This window comes from Zingiber officinale, chromosome 4B (genome assembly GCF_018446385.1).
Source record: "Zingiber officinale cultivar Zhangliang chromosome 4B, Zo_v1.1, whole genome shotgun sequence".
Lineage (NCBI taxonomy): Eukaryota > Viridiplantae > Streptophyta > Magnoliopsida > Zingiberales > Zingiberaceae > Zingiber > Zingiber officinale.
The window spans coordinates 3,908,449-3,923,233 of NC_055993.1; the positions used below are offsets into that span (position 1 = coordinate 3,908,449).

The 14,785-nt window shown below is 39.5% G+C and overlaps 1 protein-coding gene and 1 pseudogene across 1 annotated transcript; both read right to left on the reverse strand.

The window, feature by feature from the left end:
* Window positions 1–1,542: 1,542 nt before the first annotated feature.
* LOC121974473 (protein NRT1/ PTR FAMILY 5.1-like) lies at window positions 1,543–3,790 on the reverse strand. The gene is made up of 3 exons (XM_042525551.1): window positions 3,633–3,790; window positions 3,347–3,564; window positions 1,543–3,019 (listed from the first exon to the last, which is right to left on the reverse strand). Exons 1-3 carry the CDS (start codon window positions 3,733–3,735, stop codon window positions 1,601–1,603), a joined length of 1,740 nt encoding a protein of 579 aa, XP_042381485.1. The 5' UTR covers window positions 3,736–3,790; the 3' UTR covers window positions 1,543–1,600.
* A 4,246-nt stretch (window positions 3,791–8,036) lies between these two features.
* Window positions 8,037–9,736, reverse strand: LOC121977258 (annotated as a pseudogene).
* Window positions 9,737–14,785: the final 5,049 nt, after the last annotated feature.

The window sequence follows — 14,785 nt, forward strand, 5'->3', positions numbered from 1 at the left end:
GTTTTCCTCTTAGTTTATAGTATTACAGATTAAATTTTTTTAGATATTTACGGGATATATTATATTTATTTAGAATTTAAGATTTTAAAATTTAGGGGTTAGTTATAGTGAATTTAAGCTAATAAGATTTTTGGATTCAGACTTCTCTCTTGGGTTATAGTGTTTAAGATAAATAATTTTAGATGTTCACGGGATATAATATATGTATTTAGATTGTCTTATGAAAATTTTTATTTTTAAAAATAAAAAAAATAGAGTCGGGTATCTAGGCGCCCCGATCAAAATTAAAAAAAAATAATAATAAATAGAGGCATCTAGATTAATTCTAGGCATCCCGTTTGATATGTCACGGATAATTTCATACGGAACGTTCTATTGTATATCATTACTTAGATGAGTCAAAATATAGAATCAAAATGGTGGTTATAATTTTATAAAGCCATGTGAACCAAAGATGATATACAACAAACTCAAAATACCATCATAAACATAAACTATTTCATATACTTTAGAACTCTTGATTCCTATTCTAAAGCTTATGATTCAGGCTAAGTAAAAAATATTACATTTTTGGACTGGACTAGAGTCAAAGACAACCCTGCTAAACATCCGTCTCCGTAGAGAAATCGTTTACAATTTCTGTCAATTACAACAATAACAAATGCAAAGTAATAAACAATTTCAAAAATGAACAAAAAAATTCTCTTATTTATTTGTTACTTGCTTTACCTTGATGACTTTTTCATGCTTTGGAATCTAATCAACTAATGTCTTATCAAGTGAACGCTAGCTGCTAAGTGAAGCAAACCACCAATGTCTTCTCAAATGATGGACATATCTAAATAAATCAAACTCAACTCAAGTTCGAGTAAGTTCAAACTAAGCTGAAACTTGAATCATCTTAGACTTACTTTATAGAAACGGTTAGGCAATAGTTGAGGTAGTGGAGCTAGGTAGACGCAATAACATACAAATCAATCTTTTCTCCTTCCACTGATCATAGTCAATGGATCTGGCAGCATTGCCTAAGCCATACAGTTTTTGCTTAAACTTGACGTCCTAAATCACTACCATTTATTGGTCGAAACTGATCCTCTTTAATTTATTGCGAACTGAAGAGGAGGATGAGACAAGAGCAATAATATAAAAGATAGATGGATGGTAAACCACTCTACTCAGTTTGAATATTAGTCATCTATTTGCATTGATTGATCAATGATCCTCTTCCGTGTTGAGGATACTCGTCTTTGATTCATTTTTTGCCATCATTGATTGATCAATGATTAAACTTATTTTCTCTATTTAGATTTAAAAACCATAAAAGAGACTTGAAAAAAATAATAGCGTTTGTCCTCAAGTCAAATCTCGGCGACAATCATTGTAATCAGGCTGTTGAAAGATCAAAGAAGCATTAACATTTTGCGTGGGTTTAGAGCATTGTTTAATACGCAATTTGTGTAATCGCACGCCGGAAATCCAACAAAACGGAGGAGTTCGATCGAGCTCGATCACTATCGTATTGCATCGATTGAGTCGTTCCAGTGAAAAAACGATGCGTTTACTTGGTAATTTTGTATTAATTGTTTGCCAAATTGATTCGTCAGACTCGCCGATCGCCTGGGCCGGCCACCGCCGAAGCTTTTCCCTCCGGCGGCGCCACCTCCAACACTACCTCCCGCTTGTACTCGTACTTCGCCGCCACTGACACGAAGGCCGCCAGGTTTAGCGCCGACAGGGCCATCAGGAAAGCGTAGTAGTAGTCGAGGTGCGAGCTGTTGAGGTCGTTCCCGATCCAGCTCCGGCCTCCCTCGCGCCTCGTCACACGGTCGACCACGGTCACGAGTAGGCTGTTGAGGAAGTTCCCTGCACCGATGCCGCTGGTGAAGAAGGTGGTGCCTAGGCTCTGCATCCCCTCCGGCGACTGGTCGTAGAAGAACTCCAGCATCCCGATGGCGTTGAACACGTCGCCGATCCCCAGGAGCATGTATTGCGGCAGAAGCCAGAGAATGGACATCGGCACCACCTGCCCCGGGGATAGCACGCCGCGGCGGCGGACGACGTCCAGGCGGCGCAGCTCGACGGCGTAGGCCACGAGCGTGACGAGCACGTGGGAGGCGAAGCCGATGCCGACGCGCTGCAGCAGGGAGATGCCCCGGGGGTTGCCGGTGCGCCGGCGCATGAAGGGGACGAAGTAGCGGTCGTAGAGCGGGACGGCGACGAGCATGGAGACGACGATGAAGCTGCTGAGGGAGGCGGCGGGGAGGTGGAATCCTCTGCCGCCGAGGCGGCGGTCCATGGTGATGCCCTGCTTCACAAACAGAGTGTTGACCTGCGCGAAGATGGTGCAGGGGATGAGGGTGGTGAGCCACACCAGCGCCATCCCAAGGACGAGCTTCGTCTCTTGGACTTGCGTCACCGTGCATGGATTCGGCCCTTCTTTAATGGCGGCTCGGTCGAGAAACCTGAAGGAAGGGCTATGACACAGCCTTCGTTTCCCGGCGATCAAGTAATGCTGCGGGTCCAACTCGTGCAGCTCCGCCGGGTCGCCGGGGAGCTTGAGCTGCCGGTTCGCGAAGGCCGTCGCTAGAACCCTCCTCAATTCCCTAGTCGGGCTGGCGTCCTTCACGGGCTTGTGCCGGTAATTGGGCGTGCCCAGGTAGAAGATGAGAAGCGAGACGACGAGGCCGATGGTCGGAATGCCGTACCCAACGCCCCACCCGACGTTCTCCTGCACGTAGACGAGGCCGAGCGTGGCAATGAGGCCGCCGAGGAAGGAGCTGAACATCCACCAGTTGAAGAAGGACGCCTTGAGCTTCTTCTCCCAGGGATCAAAGTCATCAAACTGATCGGCGCCGAACGTCGAGATGTTGGGCTTGGTGCCGCCGGCGCCGACGGCCATGACGTAGAGAGCGGCGTAGAAGTAGGCGATCTGGGCCGCCGACGCCTTCTCGCACACCTCGCCGCTGCAGGTCGGCCGGAGAGACTTGATGGAGACTGCCATGGTCAGCAGAACCATCCCCTGCATCACAAAGACAATCCACCATCATCATCCTCAAGCCATTTTCATCCAAAACTAGTCGAAATCAAATAAAATCAACAAATTAGAGGATGAATACTGTCAAAAAGGAATAAAATTTTGCACCTTTGTTTTTTATTCTCACGTATCCAATTGAACATCCATAAAATATACAATTCCTGATCGAAATATTAAAAAGATTCTTCCTCTGTTCTTCTCTCAGAAAAAATGGTCTATCGCAAACGCAATCATCCACATAAAAGAAAACAAACAGTAGATCAAGAAGCAGTGAAACCGACGATCGAGGAGGCGATCTGGATCGCCAATTACCAGGATATAGACGAGGGAGGAGACGGTGAAGGTCCAGAAGCGACCGAAGTAGGTGTCGGCGATGTAAGCTCCGAGGATCGGCGTGAGCCAAACCGACCCCGACCAGTTGTTGACGTTCCTCACCGACGACACAGTGTCCTCGCGCAGCTGCGTGGTGAGGTAGACCACCAGGTTGGCGGCCACGCCGTAGAAGGCCATCCTCTCGAACGCCTCGTATCCTGCTTGATTTTCCGACAGTACAGTAGCAATCGAAGTGAAAGTAGAAGGAAGGCAAGCCGGAATTTACCTACGAGGAAGGCGCAGGCTCTCCACCTTCCAGTCCGAGATGCGACCGCAGGCCGGCCATGGAGGTCCACGGACCCATCCCTCGTGTACCCCTTGCCATCCATCGATGGAGGATTTAGGAGAGAGTGATAATATCGATGGAGATTGGCGCTTTAAATAAGCTGTCGATCAAAGTGTTGGCGGTTTGAAATGTATCCACTCACTAACTTTTGTTGTGGTTTTATTATTATTATTATTATTTCTTTTTTATCTCGAGTGGCTTAATCTAGATAATACGGCCGATGACGTAGTACCTCCAAATCAGATGAGAGTCAACAAGGCCGGTTAAAGTGATAGTTAAAGTTAAGTAGAAATCAACCCTTAAAGTTAGCTCAGTCGATCGTCACTGCTGAAAGTTCATCCAATCGGATTGATAGACCGGTCATAGTTAAAGATAAGTAATCACTTGTCAGAGTCAGAACTTCTTTATCATTTGAAGACAGTACAATTAACTAGTTCGACAGTACGATTAACTAGTTCGATCGAACAATACAATCAATCAAAATTATGATTTGATTGGATAAATTAGATGCCCAATCCGATTAAATTTTTTGGCTAAATAGATAGATCAAATGAAGGACAAGTCTTCGATAGTAGTCTATAAATTCAATTAGTCTGCCCTTGCAAGTGATGATAAATCGGGTCACAGAAGGGACTCGTTTGACTTGTCTGGTAAACATGTGGTAGACCTCTCAATTCAACGACATCATTTTTCTTTTTAACGTTTTATGTCACGGAAGATAGAGAATATTCTATTTATAAGATGTACACTACAAGTTTCCACCTTGTTAATTACAAAGTTTGCGAGTCTATTTTAGAAAAGTGTTAAAGCATCTTTATGGTCTGTCCTTTTTTTGAAACGCTTTGAGATTCATGCATAAACAGAAACACTATAAAAGGGGCCTTTTTCTACCGGCGCAGGTACGCGATGCTACGCAATTTTACACGCTCATAGCCACTGCTCATATTCGTTATATTATTCATTTCTCTCGACTCGATCACTGACTTAAGCGTCAGAGTACCTGTGTCGGGAACCTCTTCCTTGGCTCGATTGCTAACGCTCCTTTTAACACGCATAATCATTTAAGTCATCTTTTCTAGCAAGGAGTCTTCATTTAGTGATAATATCGCTGGAGATTGACACTTTAAATAAGCTATTGATCAAAGTGTTGGTCATTTGAAATGTATCCACTCACTGAAACTTTTGTTGTGGTATTTTTCTGATCACGAGTGGCTTAATCTAGATGATATGATAGATGGCATAGAGCCTCCAAGTCGGATGAGAGTTAAAAAGGTTGGTTAACGTGGTAGTTAAAATAAAGGAGGAATCAACCTTAAAGCCACATAATCTATCGCCACAACTGAGAGTTCGTCCGATCGAACTGATGGGTCGATCAAACGTCAATCCACATAATACTGATGAATAGTTAAAGATAAGTCATCATTTGTCAGAGCCAGGACTTCTTTACCACATGAAAACGGTTTGATTAACTAGCTCGGTTGAGTAGTTCAATCGATCGAAACTACAGTCTGATTAGACAAACTGTATGCTCGGTTCGATTGAGGTCTTTGGCTAAACAGATAGACCAAGTGAGGGATAAGTCTCCGACATCACTCTATAAATTAGATAGGTCTACCCTTGCAAGCGATGGCCAATTGGGTCACAGAAGAGACTTGGTTGGCTTGCCAGGTAAGCATGTGGTAGGCTCAGCCCCTCAACTCAACGACCTCATATTACTTTTTAGAGTTTTATGCTATAGAAGATAGATATTACGTTATCTATAAGCTGTACACTAGAAGTTTTCATCCTTAATTGCAGAGATTGAGGGTCCATTTTGATAAAGATGTCAAAATATTTTTATAATTTGTCCTTTTTTTGTAAACGCTAAGATTCATGAATAAATAATAATACTATAAAAAGAGGTACACGTTGTTACTTAATTTTATACGCTCATAGTCATTATTCATATTTGTTCTACTATTTATTGTCCTGAATCCAATCACTGACTTAAACATCGGAATGTCTGTACTGGGAACCTCTTCTCTGGCCTGATTGCTAATGATCTTGTTGACAAATAAGATCGCTCCAAGTCATTTTTTTTAGCAAGAGTTTTTACTTAGTCAACATCATAGACATCTTCCCAATTAGTCATCTTCTCCCCTTTCAAACGGGTTCACTAGATATTTAAATTACTCGAATAATTTGTGGACTTGGAGTTTGTTTAACGTGCAAGAGAACGGAACATATGCGATATTCTCTCCTCTTGAACTCCATTTCTTATTCCCACACTCCGTGCAAGCACGCGTGCCGTGTTGGATCAGATCACTATCATTGCTCACTCCTACCGCAGTCCCTTCCTTCTCCAGTAGCTCTCTGTCAGGTCCACGGCGTATTTATTTCCTTCCTTTTGGAGATTATGTTCTCCAAAAAGATGGAGGCCACCATTTCCTTGGAACAATTGGCGATGGAGGACCATGATACCCTAACCCTACAACGCCCTTTTTGACTCTCACCACTTGCCTACTTACTTCGCAGTCCATAGTGTTAAGTCACTACTCACTACAAAAAAGCTGATGGGCAAACAGTAGCGTCACTTCATCAAGGCTGCATTAGCTGCAGGACAAAGCCTGGCTTTTCGATATTGTATTCTGCCAATGTGTTAACGCTTCATTGGCATTGCATTGCGTAACCCTGCTTTAATATACCATTGGATCGTAATTCCTTACATCTGATTGATTGGTTTACAGGAATGCGTTTCCATAAGATGTGTTTTGGCCATGAACAAGCAAATGGGGGAGGCTGGTGGCCATGTCAATTCATGGAAGTTGACTTGGACCTCCTTTCTGTCTACTCTTTTTTTTTTTTTTCTATTGGAGTTCTTTGTTGGGCTATCAGTTCCCCGTCAACTCATATCCTCATCCTTTTAGGATCCCTCTTTGCCCTGCTTTTCACAATTCATTATTTATTTATTTCTCGTTACTGAAATGAGGAAACCTCTTTTGTGCCTGTGACAAAGATTCTCCCATTGAGGTTTCGTTGTCTTGATGTTTTAAAGAAACGTTGAGTTAGTGAAAGCTATGGATTTTTTAAACATTTTGAACGAACATATATGGAATCCACACGAAGTTTGGTTTGATCATACTTGGCAGCGCGAGAAGAATAGTATATCACAGTTGTTTTTTTTTATAAATAACTTGCCCTTGTCTCTATATTTCATGAATGTCCATTCTTGTACAATAATTTTTTATACAATAATCATACTCAAACACACCTCTAAGTCAAAATTTTATAAAATAATGATTAGACCTACTATATTATTGACGCAGGATCAACATAGGAATATCTAATCTTAAACAAATTATAATTTTTGACTTAGACTCAAAATCAGGATTTGTTTGTACTCACACGTGTAAAATTTAAAGATCTATATTTATTATTGGAGAATCCATAACCACTAAGTTTCGGATCCAAAAGATACCTTTTAGAACCTTTTTGAAAGATTCAAACACCTTTTTCTATTTTTTTACTAATTCTTATTTTTATGATATTTAAGGTATTTTTAGTATGTTGAGTATTTATGGTTAGAGTTTGTCTATATAAATGTTATATTTTGGTAATTTCTTCATATTGGGATTTTTGTTATGAATTTTACTTTTCTAATAAGATTTTTTTCTTTTCTTTACATGATGATAATTGAGGTTGCTTTACTTTCTTTGAATTTTAGGTTATATAGTTTATATAGATACATGTTCAACTATTAGATGAATCATTCTTTATTGTTAATAAAAATTCTTTTTTTTTGGGGGGTAAAACCTAGAGAACAACATGTTTCTCTTGATTTTCTACTGTTTCTCTTATTATCTTCTTCTTAAATCTCTATTCTTGTTAGTTCGTAGGATAATCGTTCTCCTGTCCAATATCAATTATATGAAGCTGAGTGTTTGACTATAACTTAATCACATGAGTAAAAGATAAAAGTTATAGAAATGATGGTGTTAAGGTGGATGTACTGATATATAAGGATGAACATGATAAGAAATATTTAGACTACAAATAAATGTTTCAATTAGGCGATTTGAAACTATGACAAATGTCCACATTAAATGAGAAAAAAAATATCAAAAAAAATTAATTAGTAATAATAACAAATAATATAAAATTTATTTAAATTTAAATAATGATAGTGTAGAAAATAAAAAGATCAGACCATTATATTAAATAAGAAAAGACTTAATTATTATTGTTTGTAATCATACTCGAACAATAATAAAGAACGAGCACGAGAGCCTTGAAATAGATAACTTGCCCTTAGTCATGACGACAAAGTCTTTAAAGTACGTTTGGTTTAAATTATCATACTGCTAATCACATAACAAAGGTTATGAGGAAAAAAAAATATAATTCTAATCTTATTTGATATCCTCCATGAAAAGTCATAAATTTTGCATATTTTGACCAATTCAAGGTGAAAAGGGGGTCATTACAAAAAAATACAGTTTTACCGACGGAAGTATCCGTCAGAATTCCATCGATATATGACTTTACCGACAGATTACCGACGGAATTATAGTCGTCAGTAACTGATCTGTCGGGAATGGACTTACCGATGGAATTAGCAAATTCCGTCGGTAATATTATACCGACGAACCTTAATTCTGTCGATGGAAATGCCAGAACAGTGTTATTCAGTATTTCGTAGATACTGACGGAATAGTTGATTTCCGTCGGTAATATTTTTATGATAGATACCGACGAAACGTGTTTTCCGTCGATAAACGGAAAAAAAAACTCACAGGGTCTACCTGCTTTCACGCTTTCCATATGTACAATTTTCAAATATCCAAACTATCACAGACGATGACATTATAATCCATTACATATAATCCACACATACATCATGTATATAATAATCATATATAAACAATCACATTTACACAATCCACACTTAAACAATCATATAACATTCTAACAATTCATTCATACTTCTTCATATAAACATATAATCCACACATACATCATATATATAACAATCACATTACACAATCCACACTTAAACAATCAAAACATCCTAACAATTCATTCATACTTCTTGATACAAACATCTAATAAACTAACATTTATACAATTAGAAACAATCAAAATCATCTAAAACAAATTAAACTAAACAATTATGCAAAATATAAATACAAATAGTCATATATAAATCCAAGTTTATAGAATACATACCATAGTACAAAGTACTCAAAATAATACAAGAATAGAAGATAATGTTGGAAATGGAAATCCTGTCAAAGAAACAAATATCAAATGATCATGTTGATGTATAAATAAACATTTTTGCAAATATGTATAACGAATTTAAGATAAAGTTGAGACAAAAGGTTCCGATTTAAGATAAATTCATGAGGAGGTGGTATTTCTTTAGGATCAACTCTAGCATTGAGAAATTAGTTAATTGGTAAAGATACATGGATTTGGTGCCTAAGAAAGAAACACAAGTCCTAGTAACCCTGCTAGGTGGTGATTTAACATGGATTTCACATCTTGGAACCAAGCCAATTTTGGTGCGGCTTTATGATAATGGAACCAATAGGTAAAAAGCATTAACGATACAAAGACCAATGCCCCAATGGCGGTACAATAAACTTGTAATTCATTAGTTATTCCATATGTTTGCCAAATCTGAAAAAAAATCGTAGGTTATTTGTATTCCTTGGAAACCCCCACCCACATTACCATTCAATATTTCTTGAACCACTATTGGTCAAACTACTTGGGCACAGGGTGCAATGTGAGTAGGATCACTTAGCCATGCTTCATAATTTGAAAAACGGATGGGATAACCTAGGTAATGACATAATCTAATTTACATTTAATATATTATCACTTGTTTAATTATATGATTATTTTTTAGAATAAATCAAATCAAATTATTATTAATAATTATAATAATATTAATTAATAAGTTGATAATATATATAATAAATAAATAAAATATCGACACCGGAGGGATCGACGACTAGCTTCATCCCCGATCTCCACGATGCAGTGTCACACGGCCCCATGGGGCTGGGTGGGATCTATCCCACGGAGTGCGTGGCGATGTTGACTGTGACAAGATTGCAGCGACTGTTGGAGGCAAAAAGGAAGATGCCCTCAGAGGCAGCGAGGAAGTTGAGGTTCTCATTAGGGGTGACAGTCGCGCTTGCGATGGGGATCTTGAACCACTGGCTGAAGCGTTCATTGAATCCGGACAGTATGGAATCCTTAGGGGGTCTCTTCTTGTAGATGAAGAGTCATTTGCCGCCATGATCAGAGCGTCCCTTATAAAGGCGGCAGAAGTCGTGAGCAGACATGAGAAAGACGGGTGCCTTGGAGACGGATTGGACACGGAAAAGCTTTGGGAGGGCAAGGCTGAAGAAGATCTCGTGGAGGAGTTCGGAGGGGAGAAGACAGAGGCCGACGATAGTAACGCAGCGATCGATGTCCCTCATAATTTGCTCTGCTTGCCTCTTGCTTGTTTTGAAGGGTAATTTTGAAAAAAAAAATATATTGATAATTCTAGAATCATGAACAATCTTATTGCGTAAATCTTGTCCAAAAAGTTGATGCCATTCCTCATAAGGAACCAAAAAGAACCAAACAAAGTTTAAAAAAACTAAATGGCACAACTGTGTACACCAAGTACCAAGTTGATCTAACCCTGCAAGAAAGAAACAACCAAAAAGAAGGGGAAAAAAGCAACAAATCTCTCTCTCTCTCTCTATCTTTGTTTTTTTTTCTTTAAAAAAACAGATGTTTAAATTTTACCCGATTAACTAATTTATGAAATACAATTTACGCAAACATTTAAAAATTAAGTTCTAAATATGCTTGTCTACTTATTTCTCTCTTGGCCTTTTGCCGCCCAATTGGAGTGGAACATGAACAGGCATGCGTATCTTTCTGTGTTTGACCAAAAGGCAATATCTTTTGTTACGAGCAAGTCTAGATCACTTTGGGAAACTGATAGGGATGGCCATAACCTAACACGGAATAGAGAAAGGTGAGCTTAATTCATTTGGTGAGAGATCTCAGTCAAGAACAAACTTTATTTGTCATAGTGGGCAGAGATTTTGTTTCGTGGGTACTTATCCCAAACCCCTTTTTTTAATTCATTTACGTGAGTGCCAACTTTTATGTATATTTAGTGACTGAATTATTTTACATTTTTGCATTATTGTTAGGCGAGTGGGCTATTTGATTTATTTTCTTTTAAAGACATGGAAGATTTAAATCCTTGATTTTCTACTCTAATGTTATATTAAAGTTGAGTAAGTATTACATTGTTGTTGTGGTTCTCAAATAGATTTTATGTTATTTTTTAAGTTTGTTTGTTTTAAAAATTACTAATTAGCATGAATTGGCAATGATCTAATTTTAAAGAATATAGCTTTCCACTAATTAGTGGACAAATTAATGCTACCTCATCATCTATTTGCCACATAATTATCATCATCTATTTGCCACATAATTATTAACTTGTTAATCTAACTATTAACTACTCGAACTTGCTTCCATTCACACACCATCTAGATTTGGGGAATATATTCATAATTCAGGCACAAAAGACAAAAACTCATCGATCAGTAAAGATATATATATCCATGAGGGTTGCATGTGGTTCTCCTTGCTTAGCCGGCCAAAACATGGAAATTGTCTCAACCTTTTCATGTCTTGAAAACTGATAGCACTGCATGATGGACAGTGAATTACATCACATTTGTTTTGTTTTCTAGAGATTTTCATTGATTTGTTAGGCATCTGATTGCTACATGTCTCGAAGATTCAAAGTTGAGTCATTTACAGGTGGCAGTGGTGGTCTTGCAGTGAGTTTAATTTCTCAGCAAATGGGAAGTCATGGATTATGCATTATATATCTTTCAGATGTATTCTTATGCTTTTCATCGATTATGCTGATGAACCGAGGATGGGGATGTCACTCTTCTTCCTAGTTGCAGTACTGTCCATCCAGAGCCTCCCAACTGTGAAAGGAATACCAAATTGCACTAAGTAGTTCATGTCTCAACTCTTGCTCAGAACAGACTCAAAAGGAACACCACTTCTTCCTTTGTTCTTATCGTCCCAAGAATCTCAATTATTTCCTTTGTTTTCAAATATTTCCTTTGTTTTCAAACTGGCTTGAAAGGTAACTTAAATTTTTCTTAATTGTATATGTGCGCATTGGAGGAAGATAAAAATAGATTTGATTAAAAATGATAAATAAGAAAAAAAAATTATTTAAATATAGATGATTGATGCTGTTTAGAAGCCATGAGGATGGGCCGTCGGTGATGTAGCTTATAGATTGACTGGCTCTAAGAATTCCTGAGAAGAGAAGGAAATCGTCAGTAAGTAGGCCAGGAGATCCCTGACACAACTACTCCGACGATCAAATCAGAAAATGATGGCGGTGCAAAGCAAAGCAAGCTGCAACAAAGAGGAAGAGATGTGTAGGTGTGCGTGCATGTACATGTGCCAACTGAGAAAGACCCCCTTTTATAATGCCCCTCACAATATCCGTATTAATGAACTATTATCCTATAACTAATCAATTTGTCCCATCATTATGCTTATACCGCATCCATCAATCACATTGGTACGTAGGTGGTGTAAGTATATGTACATAGATACTATCATTTGACAAATCCACGTGTTATATTAATGGTAGTAACTGGGCTTTTGGATCGGGACGCCTCTTGGGTTGCTAGCTAGAAGATGAGTTTCTCATGGAGCCCATTTACGAATATGACCTAATTGTGCCGTAGCAATATCCTCAAAGGAAATAAAATTTTATGAGCGACCTAGCAAGTCAACATTGACTCTTTTAGCGCTCGTCCAATCGATAAGGCCGATCGGGAGAGTGGGAACAGAGAACCGAGTAAATTAGGTTAAGGTTGGGAATGGGGCCCACGAGAAACCTGTCTGATAGGCAGGGTCAATCGAGAGGAGGGGAGCTGAGTCCCGAGTGAGTCCCGCCTGGGCTAGGAATAAAGTATTGGGATATTGAGAGATTTTCTTATCAGCAGGGCCGATCAGAAAAGTGGGAACAGAGCCCACAGTAAATCCGGTCCAAGCGGGGAATGGGGAATTGAGGCACTGGGATATTGTCCGATCGACAAGGCCGATCGGGAGAATAAGAACAGAGCCCTGAGTGAATCTGGTCCAAGCCGAGAATGGGGTATTGGGGCACTGGGATATTGTTTTATCGTCAGGGCCAATCGGCAGAATGGGAACAGAGGCCCGAGCAAATCTGGTTCAAGCTAGGAGTAGGGCCTGCAGAGAGCCTGCCTGATCGGTAAGGCTGATAGGGAAAGAAGGGAGCTAAATCCTAAGCAAACTTGGTCCACATCGGGTGTGGGGTTCACAGAGAACCTATCCTATTAGCCGGGCCAATCGGGCAAGAGGAGTGTTGAACTCCGAGTGAGTATGGTCTGCGCCGGGAATGGGGTCCATAAGGAACCTATCTGAACGACAAGGTCGATCGGGAGTGTGGGGTACTACTAGGCCAATTATTCAACTTTTGACCTTCCATGGACTTTGACCACCACCTATGCAAGTTCATTGACTCCCTTTTCCTTTGGGTCAACCCTTTCCTTATTCACTATATCACAAGCCTCCCTTTCAAATCTACTCGAAGGATGTTCATGCCGACTGATTAGGCACTATCTTAATTTTGTCTATCCGATCGGAAATTTGATACCATTCATTGGCTATTGCCGCCATCTTCTTGCCTCATAAATGCTTTGATAATGGAAAATGATATGCCTTGCAGGTGTCTAAATGCATAGTAAGGTGCGATGATATGCATGAGGGCGTATCATGGTCATGATTCGTCTATCACATCCATCATAAATACTAATTCATCTAGTGTTGCCATGTGACTCACCCACGTCGCTAGTTATGATAGGCTTGCTGAAGAAACATTTGATGATTTGAATTCCGCTAAATCTTTAATCGAACAGTGGTGATTTTTTAGTTTACTTTTTTGTCCAAGCAATCGGACGGTGAGTTTAGAAAACCCTAAGGGTTTTACAAGCCGTGGCAGCTTAGAGTAAATGCTTATGCGTTCATTTTCTCTAGTTGCTCTCGCTGTCTTTCATCGGATGTTTTTTCTCTGCCCTCTTTCTTCCTTTCATTCTCGCTTTCTTCTGTAAGTTCTTAATGTTGTTCTCGCTCTCTTTGTTTTGATTTAATGGCCCTTGAAATTCCACTACATATCCCCTTCTGTGGTATACCGCCATGCTCTCAGATATTAACGGCGGGGAGGTGGATCAGATGAAGCTAACTTACGACATTTTGACGAACTTTCATATCATTATTCTCAATACCCTCGATTGCCCCCATCTTCCTCCTACTGGATATGTCACATTTTTTAGGGATCAATTCATAGGTGACCTTCATTTTCCAGTCCTTGGCTTTTTTTACTATGATTTCCTAGTATTTTCATATCCTGCTTCAACAGTTGGCCCCAAACTCAATTTGACTACTATGTGGGGTTGTTATTGTTGGACCCGGTTGAGTTGGCAAGAGGGGGATGAATTTCTGTAAGAAGAAAACAAAACCACTTCTTGTTCTTTTGACTTGTATTAGTAGCACAATTCTAATTAAGCAACAACAATAGACGAAATAACAACTTAAAAGGAAAATGTGTTGGTGCAATATCCTTTTGGTCAAGGTTGACTTAGTTGGCTAAGCTTGAGTTGGCTCAAGTTTGAGTCTTGATATTTGGGTTTCGATGTTTGAAAATACATGGAGATTGCAGATGCAATCGTCCATTTGGGGAGATTGTTGATACAATTCCCCTCTGGTCAAGGTTGACCAATTAGATATAAAGAAGAGTCAAGTATGTCAAAGGATTGACTGGATACTTGACTGTGAAAGTCCTAACTGGAGGTTAGGCAGATGGGAAATCCTGGTGAGAAGCCAAGTGAAAGACCTAGTGAGTGAAGCTAGGCAGTTAGAAAATCTTAGTGGGTGAAACTAGGTGAAAGTCCTGGTGAGTGAAGTCAGACAAGTGAAAGTCCCGGTGAGTGAAGTCGGACAGTGGAAAAGTCCTGGTGAGTGAAGCCAGG

Excerpts from the sequence above, each read along its gene's own strand:
- LOC121974473 (XM_042525551.1), bottom strand. The coding sequence starts at position 3,735 with ATGGATGGCAAGGGGTACACGAGGGATGGGTCCGTGGACCTCCATGGC. Across the intron at positions 3,565-3,632 it reads AGCCTGCGCCTTCCTCGTAG|GATACGAGGCGTTCGAGAGG; the intron begins GTAAATTCCGGC and ends AAAATCAAGCAG. Across the intron at positions 3,020-3,346 it reads CCTCCCTCGTCTATATCCTG|GGGATGGTTCTGCTGACCAT; the intron begins GTAATTGGCGAT and ends TTTGTGATGCAG.